Source organism: Malus sylvestris, chromosome 13 (assembly GCF_916048215.2).
Source record: "Malus sylvestris chromosome 13, drMalSylv7.2, whole genome shotgun sequence".
Taxonomy (NCBI): domain Eukaryota; kingdom Viridiplantae; phylum Streptophyta; class Magnoliopsida; order Rosales; family Rosaceae; genus Malus; species Malus sylvestris.
The window spans coordinates 9,906,808-9,925,013 of NC_062272.1; the positions used below are offsets into that span (position 1 = coordinate 9,906,808).

Here is an 18,206-nt window from a genome sequence, read left to right on the forward strand (position 1 = left end):
TTTTACCAAAAAATAGTTTAAAATGTCAATTTCAACTAAAATAATAATTCAGAGGGTGAAACGACAATTTACTCAATATTTGATAAGTATGGGGACATCATGGCTATGGAAAGATGGACAAGGATTTTCTTCCCTTTTTTTTCTCTCCCCTTCTCTCTTCTTCTTTTTGAAAACTCAAGATTCCATCGTTGTAGAGACTAATAAGAAGAAAAAAGTAGAAAGAGAAAGAAGAAAGAAAAAAAACAAAAATTGAAGAGGGTGAGAGGAGGGGAGGGAAACAGATAGAGGAGAGAATCCCCACCAAAAAGAGGGAGTCATAGTTAGAGTGTGGTACAGCTCCCTACTAGATGTGATTGGTGATCAAATGGAGTGTCGGGGCTGCCATTCTCACTAGTCAGTCTGGATTAAAGTTAGAGCTGGCCTCAAATATCATTGAACCCCACTAAATTTAGAGGCATACATTATTTACTTAAAAAAAGAGAAGTTAATTAGGTCAAGTTACAATGTCCCTAAATGCTCTAATTCTATCAATTTTCATTATTGACATTAGATAGTTTTAAAGTAAATTGTAGTAATGGTCTTTCAACCTTACTTAAATTAGAGTAATGGACTTTGCTCTAATTTGGTTAAAGTTGAGAGACAATTTCTCCAGTTGGATTAAAGTTGAGTGATCATTGATACAATTTTTCTTATTTGATTTTTCATATTTGCCATTGATTTAGTCTCACGTGCAAGACACGTAACTTATTTTGACGGAAGTTCTAACAGAGTTGATGAAAATGATCATAGCTACACGTTTTGATGAGTTGAGTTGAGGGACGAATAATAATTGATTTTTGGTTGATGGACCATTACTTCAATTGAGTTAATGTTGAGGGACCATTACTACAATTTTATTCATAGTTTTAATAGTTCATGAAAAAGTTGAGAATGAATGAAGCATGTGTAAATTGGCCGGAGCGAGCACCGATAACCCTCCAATTAGGCACTCACAATTATTGCTTATCGATTATGGTTGTTGCCCACTTTATTAGCGGTAAGCATAAACTAAAAGGCCAAATGTAGCATATTTACCAAGAGGACAGTGACCACTACCAAATAGTGATAGAATTGAGTTCATGAAAGAAACCAGAACCAAAATACCCCATTTCTCTCCCACTTCTTCTCCGCCATTTTCTTTATTTAGTTTGGAACTGCTTTTTTTTAAAAAGCACTTTCACTAAAAGCACTTTTAGTAGAAGCATATTGGGTTCTTGGTGATGTTAAAGAAGTTCCAAACAGGGTTATTTGTTTTGCTAACACCTAAAGAAAGAGATTTGATTTTTTAGCCAATGCCAACTGGTGGTTGGGTTGCTTACTACCTCAATTACGACAATATTCATCCTTTTCATATTACCAAAGTTGTTCTTTAGCCACATTCCCTGTGTTTCTCTGTCTTTCTGTCTCCCCCTTCTTTTTCTTCAGCTGAATTACATTGATAAGTAAATAAAAAATAGCTCTGGTTTAAGCTCTAGTTTTTACCATTTGTTTGTGCAATGAGATTTCCGGGGTCAGCCAGCATGAAGCTTTTCTGGGTTTTGGGGTTTATGGGGTTTGTGTTTTGCAGAAGAACAAATGGAACTCTTATTGGGGATGTGAATGTCAAACAGGAACAAGACCTGCATTATACTGAGAGTAATGTGTATGGCTATGCAACTTATGGTTATGGGGTTTCTAGCAGACCCTTAATGGTGGGTCTCACACTCATCAATGGAGCTGCTGCCAAAGGAGCAGGTTCTCTTTTTTCACCAAAAAAATGAAAGATATTTCTCCTTTTCTGCTAATAAAGATACTTGAATTTTACAGATTAGTGTGTTTTTAAAGTTTGATTCTTTGTGGAACGATTCAATGCATTCATAGGTAGTTGAAACTCCCATCTGTTTCTTAGTTAGATGCTCATGTGGCCAATTTCAGAAATTGCAAGGGAAAGGAACTGATGCCTCTATTCCTTTGTGGTTTCATGACTTTTGTTTTCTCAATGTGCAGTCTGCCTAGATGGAACATTACCTGCTTACCACATCCACCACGGATACGGGTCAGGAGCAAACAGTTGGCTCATTCAGTTGGAGGTATGCAATATCCAACGAAAATTAAGAACTGTCATACAAACTTGACAGAGTGAATTATGGCAGTTATGTTCTTAACACATCACCATTAATAGTTGTGATGAATCTGATTGAGTTATACTTCTGTTTGGTACTAACTGTTGGTACTTCTATATGGATATTTCATTAATACTCTGATCAAATTAGTTTACCATCTAAAGTTTCTCGTTCAGCTAAGATGATTTGCACTTCTTTGCCTTTCGTATGCATCTAAAGGATATATAGGAAATAGATCTTATTAAGTAACTTAGCTGATACCGACTAGTCCTTGGTATAATATTGTTTTTCTCTTTGAGTGGCTTGCCTGTAATATATGCTGGGAGCTAAAGAACATCTTTGGTTAACTTATTTTATTGATAGGGAGGAGGATGGTGTGATACAATCAGAAACTGTGTCTACCGTAAGAAAACTCATCGCGGTTCATCAGCATATATGGAGAAGCATATACCATTTGCAGGGATACTAAGCAACAAAGCAGGAGAAAACCCTGGTTATCCATCTGTCTGCATCCTTATTTCTCTACACATGCAGCACTACATGTCCTACATGATTCTTCCCACGTCATTAGTAATCTGATATTTTTGATGGGACATAAACAATTGCAGACTTTTACAATTGGAACAGAGTTAAGGTTCGGTATTGTGATGGTGCATCTTTTGCCGGTGACAGTCACAATGAGGTTAGTGGGAGTAAATGATCATATACTTATTTATTTTTAAATTCTTGTTGAAAACCAGCACTTATTTTGCTTAATTTCTACCCGAGGTAACTCAAGTTTAATACTTGCTGTATTTACACTGGTCGCTATGGTGCATCATATTCTTAAGATTTTTATTGTCAAACAGTTGCAAACAAAGTAGTATTTCTTATAGATGTTATGAGATAACTGAAATTATTGGTTTATTTGTTGCTCAGGCTGCCCAATTGCATTTTCGAGGACAACGTATCTGGAAAGCTGCTATGGAAGACTTGATGTCAAAGGGAATGCGCTATGCTAATCAGGTTATTGTCATTAATTTTTCGGAAAGGATATGTTTCACTCTTTTGCTAGTGTTATACATTTCACTTTGGGATTTCTAGGCTCTTCTTTCTGGATGTTCTGCTGGTGGGGTTGCAACTGTACTCCATTGTGATGAATTTCGTGGAATGTTCCCTGCAACTACTAGAGTGAAGTGCCTCAGTGATGCTGGACTGTTTCTTGACGTGTAAGAATCCATTTTTCAACCAATTTTGGCATGCCTGATACCTTTTGGTTCTTACTCAGATAATAATCTTGTTATCTAAAATTGCAGAGTTGATGTATCTGGTAGTCGCACTTTGAGAAGTATGTTTAGAAGAGTGGTTAGTCTACAGGTATTATCCATTTAATATGAAATCTATCCACCTTCAAATGTGCTTCATGGATTGAAACTTCTATGACTAATAGACATGCAATTATTTTGCAGGGGGTGCAAAAGAATCTCCCATGGAGTTGTACCAATCGCCTCCACCCGACTTTGGTAGGTTCTTTTCTTGCATTTAATCCTTAAGACGAACTTTCTTTTCTATATAGATTATACAAAGAACCCAATTTTAGAGTGAGGTATCCCTTCTCTTTTTAGTCTTGATCATTAATGACGCAACACGAAGCAATGAAAGGGTTACCAGCGTAATCCCTTGTAGAACAAAGTTACTGGAGTCCACCAGTTGATACAAATCCAAAGGATAATTTGATTAATTGATTGAAAGATGTCTAAATGATTACAAAGCCATGGCTCTTAAATAAGCCTTTTACAACCTCTTGGAAAACTCAAAAGACTTAGGAAATTAAAATGAAAATAACTGACATATAATAAAGCCCTTGAAACCCCAAAAGACTCCATTTATTAGTAGGCTGCTGTCTTCATGACTTTCTGCAAAAGATGGCTCAAGCCACTTTTGTGGGAGAATTAAACACCTATTCTACGACCGCACCAGAAATGAAAGTAGCGTTCATTCAACAAGAAAGGTTCAAAACATCAACTCTTGAGATATGACCGTAGCAAATAATCTATTAACACGTGAATTACCAATTCTCCAATCACTTTTCTTTATTGCTCGCCGCTTCCTTCTTTTAGTTTTGTTGCACGTGAAATAATCGGATTTCTGTCCTACATCAGACTCCTCCACTTGAAAGGAACTCGACCTCGAGTTCGTCTTGAAACGGTCTTGATAGCTAGTAGATAACTCCCTTGTTAAGAAAATAAGTTCTTCAACTTGAGAAGCCCAACTTTCCGTATACTTGGGTGGAATAATCATGAAATTAATTCCATAAATAAGATCGAAATATGGCAATTGGGAATCAAAATATTCTTCCTTACCCAATTCTCTTGTTTGGTCAACAATAGAATTTAGATCCAATTTACTAGACTCATGATTCTCCAAAGTCATGACAGATTTTGATTCACTCATACCTTGAATTTCTTGAGCCTCCACTTCTGAGTTGTCATGTTTCCGGAGATCTTCATCAACAAGATTTTCACCAAGGAAAATTACTTGTTTTTTTTCTTCCACCTTGGCCTCCACCGTTTCTTGGCATAATGATATATCATTCTCCATCACTTTAGCTTCTTTTCTGATGATTGGTTGACCAGTCTTTTCCAAATACAATTCGTATAAATCGGAAAAGAATTGCTTAACAATTAGTCGCTTCAACCAACGCCAAGTTTGGATAGGACACTTACCTTGTTGTCGCCTAGATTCTTGCATATGATCACACCATAAACCCACGTCACCATCTAAACAAGAAGCAACCATCTTCACCATCTCTCTTTCTAGAATTGGTTGTGTCTTGAAAAGTTTTTCTACATCCTCAACCCACAAGAGAAAACCTTCAATGCAATCACTTCCCAAGAAAATAGGAATATCTTCAACATCAACTATATGAGATTGGCTCGAGGCAATTCCCTTTGTGCACACCACATCTATTGTAACAACCTCGCGATCAACGTCACTTAAGGTATATCTTTTCCCACGATCGATTGCTATTAGAACATAGCAAATAGGATAATCAACAATGCCAAGACGGGAGAAACCCGCTCTGTTACCAATTGACGCAGCACGAAGCAATGAAAGGGTTACCAGCGTAATCCCTTGTAGAACAAAGTTACTGGAGTCCACCAGTTGATACAAATCCAAAGGATAATTTGATTAATTGATTGAAAGATGTCTAAATGATTACAAAGCCATGGCTTAAATAAGCCTTTTACAACCTCTTGGAAAACTCAAAAGACTTAGGAAATTAAAATGAAAATAACTGACATATAATAAAGCCCTTGAAACCCCAAAAGACTCCATTTATTAGTAGGCTGATGTCTTCATGACTTTCTGCAAAAGATGGCTCAAGCCACTTTTGTGGGAGAATTAAACACCTCTTCTACGACCGCACCAGAAATGAAAGTAGCATTCATTCAACAAGAAAGGTTCAAAACATCAACTTTCGAGATATGACCGTAGCAAATAATCTATTAACACGTGAATTACCAATTCTCCAATCACTTTTCTTTATTGCTCGCCGCTTCCTTCTTTTAGTTTTGTTGCACGTGAAATAATCGGATTTCTGTCCTACATCAATTAACTTCGTTGTTCAAATTTCAGTGCTTTTTCCCCCAGCACTTAATTGCAAGTGTCAAGACTCCCCTTTTTCTGGTCAATGCAGCTTATGATACATGGCAGGTGCGTTCTTAATTTCTTATCCTCGCATTCCTTTCTGATTCATGTGGTGGATGGATACCTATCTTACAGTAGAATCGTGGTACGCTGATGAATGAACGACCATCCTGAATCTTTCTCCCTACTCAGATCCAGGCCAGTTTAGCTCCACGAACAGCAGACCCTAACGGCCATTGGCATGCGTGCGCAAAAAATAATGGACGTTGTGCTGCATGGCAGATGAACTTTTTGCAAGGTGATTCCATTACTTTAATTATGCTTTGTGTTCCAGATGATGATTTAGTTATGCTGAATGCTTGGTGTTTCGGAACTGAATTCGGTTCTATTTTTTCTTTCTTCAAATTATCAGGTTTCCGGATTCAAATGCTCAAAGCTGTAAGTGGATTCTCGAGGGCTGGTAAAAATGGTTTGTTCATAAATTCTTGCTTTTCTCATTGCCAGACTGAGAGAAAAGATACCTGGTTTTCTCAAAATTCTCCTCTTATTGGAAATAAGGTATGCCCTATTGTGCACTTTAAACTAAGTTAAATAAAAGACTATCTATGGATTTGCTGTCATTTCTTTTTCACATTATTTTGGTTACACTTAAGAGTCTGTCTTGATCTCATATGCAATCAATTATCTGCAGGGGATAGCAAAATCAGTCGGAAACTGGTATTTCGATCGGTATAGTATCAACAAAGCTATAGATTGTCCGTACCCTTGTGACAAGACCTGCCATAATCTGGTGTTTAAGTGAAAATTTCTGTATATCATCTCTATTTGTCTTCTCTCCCCAATTTATATTGCCAACGGCGTGTAATGTAACATTTTACCTTCCAGACCGAGTCATTGCTATGAAGCTCGAAGAGCGATCAACATGTTCATGTATCGTTTTTATGATCCAATATATAAATGTAATCCTCTTGATTAAATTCCAGTTATAATTTGACATCCAGTTGAAGAAAACGCGATGAGTAACAATTTCTCGAAACAAAATTCATCCAAAAAAAAATATTTGTCATGAGAAATACATGAAACAAAAGGGAGAAGATAGAAGTTCATTACAACTTACATACTAGCTAGTTGAGTGTTCATATCAAACTAAGTGGTGCACAAATTCCATATGATAAAATTTCTAAATATAGTCACCTAAAACTGCCTATCTGCTCTTACTTAACTGATCCTTGCTTTTGCTCAATACTTTCGTCCACTTTTGGCCTTGTGTTCATAAGAACCTGAAATTAAGACGTAGAAGGATTTCAAAATAGTATTCAGCCACTAGAAAGAGTTTTACGATTTGTAAACTGCAGTGAGGATGCAGTACTACTCAACTAACAGTAACAGAAGCCTCACCTTTCGAAGCATGGCGTTTTCATTGACAAGCGTAGAGATCTTTTCTTCCAACTTTGAATTCCTATCATCCAATTCTTTGGCTCTTGATTCCAGATCGTTGACGTAAACCTTTTTCCTCTCCCGGGCTTGTTGAGCAGACACCCTGTTCCTTAGCAATCTGTAAGTTTGAGTGGACATGTTTCGATCAGTTTTAAGTGGAATTGATATATATATTGGAAATGTTAGCTGCAACCTGTTAAGTCACTACAAATGGTTTCATTTAGCCTTTTAAACTGACTTGAGAACCAAGAAACTTGGACAAACTAAAGATGAGTTTGTATATAGAAGCCATTGATTGATAATATAGGAATTCCGAACCCCTACATTTATTATTTATAGTACCTCTTCAGTCGCCTGTACTCCTTATCGACCGGATTTCGGCCTCGGCGGCGCTTGGCCGGAAAGCCAGACTGGGCATCTGGGTTGTTGTTGTTACTGGTGGCTTTGGCGATTGTAGAGGCCGCATTATTAATACTATTATTAGGAGGGGGCAACGCCTCCACGTCCGGAACCGTGAACATATCTTCATCGCTCTCTTCTGGAACATTATCACCATCATCATCATCATCATCCAATGACCAAAACCAAGGAACGTCTATTAATTAAGACAGAATTAATATTCAAAATTAAATATATAAAAAAACAAAAACAAAATAATTAGGCACGGAAATGTAAATAAAGCAAAGCAAAAAAGCCCCAACCCTCGGATTAATCTATCTTCTCAACTGTAAATACATTGAAATTGTTAATAATTTGATAGGTGCTTCTCCAGAAACTTGTTCTATGACTTAGACAAGGTTTTTTTTTTTTTTTTTTTTTTTGTCAAACGCAATTATTTATAAGCGTTCCAAATGTAAGAAAGCATTAGGTATTCTAAAATTAAACAGTCCCAAACAAACTTATATATTCTCAACTGGATTAGTACATTGGAATATTTTATATGAATTTAATTAATGTAACATTAATAATTTAATATGGAGGAAAAGAATGTGCAACATTTAGTTTGACAAAGTATAAGCAAACCTAGTTTGTTACTGTTCTTGGTGTTACTATGAAGAAGAAGAGAAGGATGAGGAGGCCTCGAGGAAGAAGAACCAGATGGCTGCTGTACTTGCTGTAGTTGCTCCAAACTGGAGGAGGAGGAGGAGATGGATAACATGGGGTTTTTGGCTTCACCATCTCCTGCTCTGATTGGGACTGACATGGCTGGCTGATGAGCTCTCTCTCTCTCTGGATGATGAGCTTATATATGAAATGATACATATATATTGACTATATATGCGTCTTAAGTAGTTGCGTGTGTGCGCGTTTACATTAGTTGACAGGGTTGTGAGTAGAAGGAAGGGGTTTGGTTGAGGAGCGAACACGTTGATGTAAAGATAGCCGCACGACACACGTCTTCCTAGACAACATACAACCAACCATTTTCATTTGTCCAAGACCTCCCTCCCTACAACGTCCGTAAACCCTAAAAGCAAACACAACAAAAATCTATTTATTTTTCTAGGTTAAATACATTCTTCAAACTTGATATTCTTTCTTCTTCCCTTTTATCTTTTTTCTGTTCTTAATGTACTACTTCAACAATATAATTTTAAAAAAAAATTGGTAAACAAAATATTATATGGTATGTTATTATTTTGAGACGAAACACGACTGATGAAGTTAAGGTATTATATTATAGAAACTAAAACCAAACAAAAGAAATCCAAATAGAACTTTCTATGTTGTCATTGCAATTTGTATGCCCTTTGAGAAAAATAAGAACATCATATTATGAGCTGTAATTCATTTGGGAAACACATTTTGTTTCATTTCTCACACACTCCTTTTTATTTTTAGTTTAATTTAGTAGTAAAAAATAAAAAAAGATGTGCGGAAGAAGGTCAAAATAAACGTGTGAAAATAATCTTTCATTCGTTTTCATAAACGTGTAGTTTAGTTTTCCTTACAAGAATTATTCATGCCAAAAATGTTGAATTAGTCGGGAGTATTTCTTTTAGCAATTTGATTATCCTCATTTCCATTTCAACTACATCCAACAAACTGTGTTCCTTCATATATTTTAAATGATCATACACGTGTAATTCAATATTTGAGTGGATAAAGTATTGAGTTTCTACTTATGCATTCTGGATTTGAACTCTCCCTTCCCTAACTTAGTGTATTAGTTTTGACTCCCCCCCCCCCCCGGGGCCTTAAATGATCATACAACTTTGAATCTAGCCAATTTTTTGCAAAGATGACTTTTGAAGAAATATAGACTGTTTTTGTCATTGAAATACATTGTGAGATAAACCTAAGGAAAAAATGTGTACATATTCCAAGTAGTGGATTGTTTCAGTGGTTATGATTTTTCTCCCCTCCCTCAGTGTCGATTAGTAAAAAATATTGCTTGTAATTAGAAAAAAAAAGTGTACTATGTTTTTTTCTTCTTATAATAAAGGCATCCTTAGATGAGAAAGACTCAACTAATTAAGATTCCATAATCACGTCTTTCCCTTTCAAGCTTCAGCCAATCATGTTGGCCCAGTCTTCTTGTACTCATCCATTTACCCATCTAGGTCAAAAAGTTGGAATGCTTGCTTTCTTGCTTTACAGACCGGCTTGTAATACAGACCGCAAATTCAACCAGCTCCCAAGACTAATCTCGCATCTTGCATTTCCTACATACTTCTACACTGTATCAGTTCACACGAAATAATACAGACGATGTCGCACTCTATTTTTCTCCTCCTGCACTCTTTTTTTTTTTTTACTCTTTTAGCCTTTGAACTGAATATAAATCAAAAGAAAAACAGTTGAGGGAAACAAGGGGATGAAAGTAAAAGAAGACACTAACTTACGATAACATTTCCAACTTCAGGATTGGTCTAATGAGCATTTTCATATATCTAGTTCTGGGCCTCAATCTTATGTTGAGATCCATAATGAATAATATTATCAATTGGACGGACCATGCTCTAATGGGATTGGGTTATTTGGAAAAACTGAAATTAATTTGCAATGGGCCATATATGGACAGCCAGGGGAGGTATGTTTTAACCATGTGCTTACTTTGAGAGCTGAATTGAGATCTAGGGCAACATGATTCATGAGCATACAAACGCCAAGTCATACAGTGACGGAGTCAGAATTTCTCATAAGGAAATGCCTCTACAATGTAAAAGAAAAAAAGGGGTAGTAAGCATATTTATTCTCGTCGAGTTTTCATATTTTGAAATCATTGCATGACAATCTCACCATGTTTACCATTGAAAGAATTCTTAGAATCAATAAAAAAATTTACAAACCCTAACATTCAAGTAAGAGCTGGTAGAATAGAGTAAATACGAATAAAAATTTTAGGCAATGATAGAGATTTACAAATCTTATTGTTGCTTATTGAATGGATTTGTAATTTTTTATCAGTTGAATGGATTTGGAATTTGGAATGGCAAAAATATGAAATTTTGAGAATGAGATAGGGAATAGCTCTCGAATCTCTGGGTTCCACTGGAAAAAAAAATCAGATTAAAGTGTTAGGCCAGATAATGATTGAATTTATTTTAAGTGTTGAACAATAATAGGGTTTTAGAGGAAGGAGAAATAGTTATAATATACATATGTATATAGGTATAGATATAAATATATTTTTTCAAGATCAGAATATGCCCAGAATCACCATGGTCCCTTGGTGCCTCCATTATACTAGACTTGGAATTATGCAAAGATGGAGAATTACTTACCTATCATGTGATCAGATATGAGATAGAGAGTAGTTAGATACAAAGGGTATAGAAAACCGTTGCCTCTTAAGTTTTCTTCGTCAAAATGTGTGATATTAAAAGGAATCTACCATACAATCAGAAATGTATTTCATCGTGATGAAAATGTTGCAGACACAAAGGATATATTATCAGTAACATACCCAATTTTCTTGTGACATTGACACAACATGTTTGCCAATCGCGAGGACAACTGGACGAGAGCCTTTCCAAATTCCAATTGCAAAGGGGATTGACGTCTTGCCCTACAGCACACGAGAGGAGAAATTTTTCAAAGTTCCGGTCACACGTGACATCTGGTGTTCCAACAAATGAAAATTAGACGCATGGCTCTTCCTTTGTTCAATTAAATTGAATTCTTAAAAACCAAAGAGACAAGAAAGTCTGTCAAACTTCCATTGCCGTTAATAAACGAACCAGATTTAGTTTCAGACAGTTTAAATGCAGGTTATCAACAATTGCTTCAGATTTAGTTTAAGACAGTTTCTTTGAGTTGTACTGTCATTTTCCTTGGTTGGGTTATTTTGGCCCTTTTATGAAATTAGATAAAAACCTCATTTTACAGACAAATCAGTGCAAATAGGCCACCATGCATGCCTTGTCAAGCCAAATCATTCAATACTCCTTGCTTGATTTCATGAAAATCAGCATATGAAAACCAGAAGAAGAAAAACAAAAACCCATAAATACCCCATAAAAGAATAAGAAATTACTCAAAGAAGCTTCGGAGAACTGAGAAATTAACAATGGAGGAGGAGGAGGCCATTGCACATCGCAGCAATCTGGACGATTTGAATTCGCTTTTCCTCTTTTTTAGACGGCAGAGATGAAGACGGAGTTTGACGGAGTTTAGCGAAGTTTCTCTTTTCTAGTTTGCGGGGCCCACTATCTTAGAAACTATCAAAATGCAATTTAATTGAAACATGGAATAGCCACGTGAAATTTTCATTCGTTAGAACACCAGGTGTTATATGTGATTGGAACCTGGGAAAATTTCTCCCACAAGAGCAACTCTAAAAGTATAAACCCTAATGTACAAGTAGGTCAATATTAATTAAGGAATGCTTAGGTCATCTCCAACTGATGACTGGCCATATGACTCGTTTTAGCCTTTTGGCCCTCCAAGATCCTCAAAGATATTAATATTTCAATGAACAGTACAGAATCATATTTGCATCCGTCTCCAACCGAGGGCCAAAGGACTAGAGGGCTCGTTTTAGCCCTGTCACAAAAAATCATCTCCAACCGAGGGCCATAGGGCCAAACATAATTTATTATTTAAAAACTACAACTTAAATGTTGTTTAAGTTTCATGTTGTTAAATGTTTTTTTATGTTGGTTAATGTTATTTAATGTTGTTTCATAATGTTTAATATTGTTCATGTTACTTAATTTAATTTAATGTTGTATAATGGCTTAGGAAGTTATAGGAAAAAAAATAGAATTTAAAATAAATGAAACAATTTTTGTGAAATAGAAGTTATAGGAAAAAATGGAATTTTAAAAAAAATATATGAAACAAATTTTGTAAAATAAAAGTTATAGGAAAAAAATATAATTTAAAAAAAATATGAAAAATAGAAGTTATAGGAAAAATTTTGTAAATAAAAAATAATAATAAAATTGTAAAAAAAAAATTCAAAGCATTCATGTCGGTTATTTAGTATAAATGTATTACTGTCGGTTATAACCGACAGTAATACATTCATATTAAGTCATATGAATGTAAAATCGACAGGAAACCCGACACATTTAAAAAAAACTGGCCAGCCCGGGGTGGCTGGCTGGCTGGAAGTGGCCAGCCCTCTCTGATTCCGTGGGGCCCTCTCAGATTCCACAGTCCTCTGGCCTGGCCCTCGGTTAGAGACGGTTTTCGGACTATTTTCGACCCTCTGGCCCTCTGGACCCTTCGGTTGGAGATACCTTAATCACTTGCATTCCTTTTGGGTAATTGTAAAATGTGGTTACAATATAAGATAGATATAAAGCAATTAAAGGCCAGGAGGGGTGAGTGGTCCATGCCTTCTTCAAATATTTGTTGAGAAAACAAAAGGTGCATGGAGGGTCTCTTTTTCTCCACATGCCTTGGGTCAGTTCAACGTGGGGTTCTTTGCCCTACCCGACCTTCAATCCCCCTTCCGCACTCGCACAAGCTTTTGGAATTTGCTTTTATATCCATCCTCTCCTCTCATTCATCTCTCCCAAATAATAATGGGTGCACTAGTGTTTTGCATGTTTTCTTTTCTTATGTCGCATTGCTTTATATACTATAAAAGCAATATTCCTAATTCTTATATGTTACGGGGAGGGGGATTTAATAAAAAATGATATTCTTATTATTTATTTTACCATTATTTGTATTATCACTCTAATATAGATGGAACCTACATGTGATTGTGGATCAATTTAGTTAAGTGCACTGATCTAGCCAATTTAATTAAGTCCAGATCTTCTTGATTTTCTGTATTAAGCATGCGAGAATAATATTAAAATACTTATCATAACCCCGAATTCTTTCGAAATTTCAAAATGTCAACTAAATATAATCATATATCTATCTTTTTTCTTTTCTTTTCTTTTTACCCAAATCGTATAGAAGTTGATCACTTACAAATAATACAAGATGTTGTGGTCCATGCATCATACCATGACATTGCCATCTATAGGGCTTTTGGCTTTTGGGAATTTTCATTTTTATGTCACGTAACATTTAATACTCAAAACTCAATATTTCTCTACGAATGGAACTATAGTACTAGTACTTGGGGCATACACTTTGCTTCCTAACTTTTCACTTGGCCTCATTTTGTTTTTATCTCTCCCATTACATGATTAGTTTTGGAATAAAAAAGATAAGAACATAGTTGGTAATAAATCATATTCTACAAATCCTCATATTTATTTAGAATGCTAAAACTTTGAGTCTTGACCCACTCATCTTCCTCATATTTATTTAGAATACAGAAACTTGAGTCTTGATCCATCCATCCATGAACACAACCAGATTCATATATAATAAATTGGTTGATTTGTCTATCTGTTCATAGCTAGGCTGGCAAGCCAATCAACAACTTCACATTCTCTGTTGCATAAGAATATTTGGTTGCTTTCAACTCAAAAGATGGTTGTTAATTAACACTTTATCATATATTATATCTGATCTGAAACACTTGATGTCGATCATTCTCTCAGATGGCAACTAATTAAAGTTTAAATATTTGGAAAATAGTACTTTGAGGGAGAAAAAATCATTAAGTAAAAGGCCATGATCACATTTTGTGATAACATGCCAAAGACTATTACCTATAAAACTTTGAAATCTATAATTTATGGTCTATCACTACTTAAAAACAACGAGGCTACAAGCTGTCATGTAGAATGGTTGCCAGGTAGACTTGGTTTGTACAACCCATCTGAAATGGTATATCTTCTTCACTATTTATCCATATATAGTTATTAGGGCAAGGATTGTTTGGTACCAAATACCAAATATTTAGTTGATAATCTTAGTGCATCATTTATAGTAAACTTTTATCATGTATGCACGTACCAATAGCTATTTTAGATATTAATACAAACACTGTTTGGTTTCTTATAAGTTTTTCTTCTTTATTTGCAAAGTATAGTCCATCGTATTTGTAAAAGTAACTTATAAATTATGATTCCTCATCTGTCAAGAGAAATAATGTGTTATATATAAAGAGACAAATATTTTTTTATTTATACACCTGAAATACCAAATCTAAAGTGGATTTGTTCGTGCCACCATGTATACATAGAAGAAAGGATATTCAATATTTAAAATATCTCGATTATGAAAGATTATATGCTTATTTTAATAGATTAAGGGTGGGAGGAATGAGTTGTCTTTTGGGATTAGTGTGGTAATACAATCCTAATACTATAGTAATAATATATTAATTTATATGCATACATCATACATGCCATGACTAGCTCATGTGGCCGCCAATCTGTCAAGTGCTTTTGTAAACATATATTATACATGCTCTTTATCCTTCCTTCAGTCATTTCTCTTTGCCTCTGTTTCTTCAGACTCAAACTGCAAAGCAAAAGCACTTACTGCAAAGGAAAAGCACTTCTCCTCTTTTTCTTGTCGATTCTCATCCCATAGCCATGTCTACTGAGACTGGTGTTGTACCTGTGCCTGCTGATGATCAGGTAAACCTGCTTAAATTTCACAACCTATATTGTTAGTTCTTTCTTTAATCAGATGCTGTCACCTCCCAGTATGGGCACCTTGCTACGACTTCACTCCAGTCGCTAGCCCATCCTTCGGATCCCTCAAATGAAAATTCTCGTAAAATCGAGTTCCAAATTTGAATAGTTTTGTTTGCGATTCTTTGTGGTTTCAGTAGTTAATTATTGGTGAAAACATCTTGAATATTTGCTTTAAAGTTGTTTGAAGAGCACTCGTCCACAACACACAAACATCTATGGTTGTATAGTGATATTTTGATGCTTAGGGGTAATATATATGTGTTTATATCTAGGGAATTTTGTTTCCTTGGTTTATCATTTTTGGCAGGTCTGTAGCTCTCTATCTTCAACCGATGTAAAACACACCGGTTTTTCTTCACAGGTTTGTTTTCTCCTTGAGCACCATTTTTCTGTCTCTTGATTCTCTTTTGATTTATTCAATCTGATGGCTAGTAATAAAGTAGAGAGAAGTGCTAAGGGCATGGGGAGAAAAAGGGTGCAAAAATAAATGCCATGTTACAATATTAAGTGTGCGGTTCCACTACTAATTATATTGAGACCTTTTAAGATAAAACCCCGCACTTAATATGCAAGTTAGGATCAATATCAGCATGACTACTAGTGAACCAGTGATCTGTCTCTCTGAAATCTTGGACACCAAAATCATCATTAACTAAGGCTTCAGAAACAGTTTTTCTTAGATATGCTTGATGTTCTTTTACCAATCTGTTATTATGATTTGAAATTAGTTGTTGATATCATATTGTGTTATGGCAGCCAATTGTGGAAAAAGTTCATGAAGAAACAGATGCAGTTAATGGGAGTGATAGTCCTCCTCCACCCAAACCTGATGAGAAGAAGGATGAAAAGGAAGAGCTTGTAGCAGAGAGCTCTGTTGGTTCAGAGGTTTCTGCAACCAAGGTTGAAGAAACACCAGTGGACAACGATAACCAGACAGAGACTCCTGTCGTTGTTGAGGCTGAGAAGATTGATGATGATGTTCCGGTCGAAGCTGCCTCGAAAGAGATTGAAAGTTCTGATAAGGAGCCAGAGCAATCATCCACAAAAGACTCAGCCAGTGAAGCTGTTGAAGCAGTTGAAAGTGTACCAGTGGAGAAACCAGCAGTTGAGTCAGTTGAAGATAAACCAGTGGAGAAAAAAGAAGAGAAGGCAGAAGCTATTGAAGCAGATGAGAAGCCAACTAGTGGAACAGCTGAAGCAGTTGAGAAAGAAGCAGATGAGAAGCCATCTAGCGAAAAAACTGAAGAAGTTGAGAAAGAGGTAGATGAGAAAAAGGCAGTGGAGAATGTAGCAATTGAAGAAGTTGACAAAGAAGCAGAGAAGGATCAACCTATTGAAGCAGTTGAGAAGGAAGCAGAGAAGGATCAAGCTATTGAAGCAGTTGAGAAAGAAGCCGAAAAGACGGAAGTAATTGAAGAAGCAGATGAGAAAAAACCAGTGGAGAATGTAGCAGCAACTGAAGAAGTTGAGAAAGAAGCAGATGAGAAAAAACCGGTGGAGATTGTAGCAACTGAAGAAGTTGAGAAAGAAGCAGAGAAGAATCAAACTATTGAAACAGTTGAGAAAGAACCCGAAAAGAAGGAAGCAATCGAAGTAGATGATGAGAAGAAACCAGATATTGAAGTAGTTGAGAAACAGATAGATGATGGGAAGCCAAATGTTGAAGCTTTCGAGGCTAACTCATCAACTGAAGAAGCAGCTGATCAGCCAGCGGAGGAGCCTGTCAAAACTTCTCTTGTCAAAGGTTCAGAATCTGTAAATGAAGTAGTGGAGGGCAAGCAACATGAACAGTTGAAAGATTTATTAGAGATGGAAAGAAATGTTGAGAAGGAACTCAAGCCTGAAGAAAATGCTGCCACTGATAGCTCTGTGCCAACCGTTGAGGAAGCACAGACAATTGAGAAAGAAGCCGAGAAAGACGCTGCAGTTACTAATGTAGAAAAGCCGGTTGCTGAGAAGACCGAAAAAGAAGCAGGACAAAATGCTGCAGAGAAGGATGAGGAGAAGAAGATTGCAAAAACAGAACAAGAAGCTGAAGGGAATATTGAGAAGACTGGTGAAAATGTTACACAAGTTGCTGATAGAGATTTAGTCACGGCGAAAGAGGTAGTATTGGAGAAAGAGGAAGAGTACAAGGACATTAAAGAGCATGAAGTTGTAGTTGAGCCTTCTGCTGCCATTGTTGAACCGGAAAGCAAATTGGAGAAAACCGAAGAAGCGAAAAATGAGCCCGCTGCCGAGAGTCTTGAGGCCTCCAAAGAGGAGGCCAGGCAAGAGGTTGCAGTAAAAGCACAAAAGCAGTCAGGTGGGATCATTTCCAAGGTGAAGCAGTCCATTGTGAAGGTGAAAAAAGCGATTATTGGGAAATCTCCAAGCTCAAAAGTGCTTTCACCAGCACCACAAGCCAAAGCAGATGAACAAGTCAGTGCCCAGTAGTTCTTTTGGTCAGGTGAAAGATAGTTTTTATGGATTTTATTCACCGTGTAGCTGATTGTTTTGGTGTTTCTTCATATGAGGGCAGAGACCATGCGTTTTGTTTTGTGTGGGATTTGCAAAGATTTTTTTTTTTCTTGTTTTTTTCAGTTCTTCTGATTGTAGGCACAATTGCTATTAGTTGTGTTTGTTATGGTGAGTCTTTTGTGTGAAATGTAATTGAACATTATATTGATTTGTTTATTAAATTTCTTAAGTTGTAATGTTGTAGCTTACATTAAGTTACATTTTTATAGTCTTTTTGTGACGAGGGAGAACAAATTGTGACATAATGTTGTATTGAAAAGGAAATGAAATGATAATCTTAAAACATCAAAATTTGTAATCCATCGAGAAAAATCTCAAGTCGTTGAATAATAATATAAATAATTGTAAAAGCTAAGTCGCTTTACAAACTACGTCAAATCTTAGTGTGGTTAAAAACACTAATTAAGCGAAACACAAAAAATAACAGAATATTTAAAGATAATCCTCACAACTCAATGTTTTAAACCAATAG

At 35.9% G+C, this 18,206-nt stretch overlaps 3 protein-coding genes and 1 long non-coding RNA gene across 9 annotated transcripts; 2 read left to right on the plus strand and 2 right to left on the minus strand.

The window, feature by feature from the left end:
- The first annotated feature begins 1,089 nt into the window (after positions 1-1,089).
- LOC126595973 (pectin acetylesterase 10-like) lies at positions 1,090-6,748 on the plus strand. Of its 4 annotated transcripts, none has more exons than XM_050262375.1 (12): positions 1,090-1,773; positions 2,026-2,108; positions 2,505-2,634; positions 2,750-2,823; positions 3,060-3,146; positions 3,225-3,349; positions 3,437-3,497; positions 3,590-3,643; positions 5,775-5,837; positions 5,964-6,068; positions 6,147-6,329; positions 6,463-6,748. In XM_050262375.1, exons 1-12 carry the CDS (start codon positions 1,536-1,538, stop codon positions 6,571-6,573), a joined length of 1,314 nt encoding a protein of 437 aa, XP_050118332.1. In that variant the 5' UTR covers positions 1,090-1,535; the 3' UTR covers positions 6,574-6,748. The 4 variants fall into 4 exon arrangements, with proteins under 4 accessions (XP_050118332.1, XP_050118331.1, XP_050118334.1 ...); XM_050262374.1 differs by having other exon boundaries at positions 1,093-1,773; positions 5,760-5,837; XM_050262377.1 differs by having other exon boundaries at positions 1,093-1,773; positions 5,964-6,069; positions 6,184-6,329.
- Positions 3,839-5,952, minus strand: LOC126595980 (uncharacterized). Its single transcript, XR_007613791.1, has 2 exons — positions 5,534-5,952; positions 3,839-4,080 (listed from the first exon to the last, which is right to left on the minus strand). It is a non-coding gene; the product is annotated as an uncharacterized LOC126595980 (long non-coding RNA).
- Positions 6,749-6,797: 49 nt separating the features above from the next.
- LOC126595976 (transcription factor HY5-like) lies at positions 6,798-8,469 on the minus strand. 2 transcript variants are annotated; one of them, XM_050262381.1, is made up of 4 exons: positions 8,232-8,469; positions 7,551-7,746; positions 7,170-7,326; positions 6,798-7,051 (listed from the first exon to the last, which is right to left on the minus strand). In XM_050262381.1, the coding sequence occupies exons 1-4, from the start codon at positions 8,410-8,412 to the stop codon at positions 6,986-6,988; spliced, it is 600 nt and encodes a 199-aa protein (XP_050118338.1). In that variant the 5' UTR covers positions 8,413-8,469; the 3' UTR covers positions 6,798-6,985. The 2 variants fall into 2 exon arrangements, with proteins under 2 accessions (XP_050118338.1, XP_050118337.1); XM_050262380.1 differs by having other exon boundaries at positions 7,551-7,803.
- A 6,515-nt stretch (positions 8,470-14,984) lies between these two features.
- Positions 14,985-17,910, plus strand: LOC126595970 (uncharacterized). Of its 2 annotated transcripts, XM_050262371.1 has the most exons (3): positions 14,985-15,154; positions 15,522-15,575; positions 15,971-17,910. In XM_050262371.1, exons 1-3 carry the CDS (start codon positions 15,110-15,112, stop codon positions 17,648-17,650), a joined length of 1,779 nt encoding a protein of 592 aa, XP_050118328.1. In that variant the 5' UTR covers positions 14,985-15,109; the 3' UTR covers positions 17,651-17,910. The 2 variants fall into 2 exon arrangements, with proteins under 2 accessions (XP_050118328.1, XP_050118329.1); XM_050262372.1 differs by lacking the exon at positions 15,522-15,575.
- Positions 17,911-18,206: the final 296 nt, after the last annotated feature.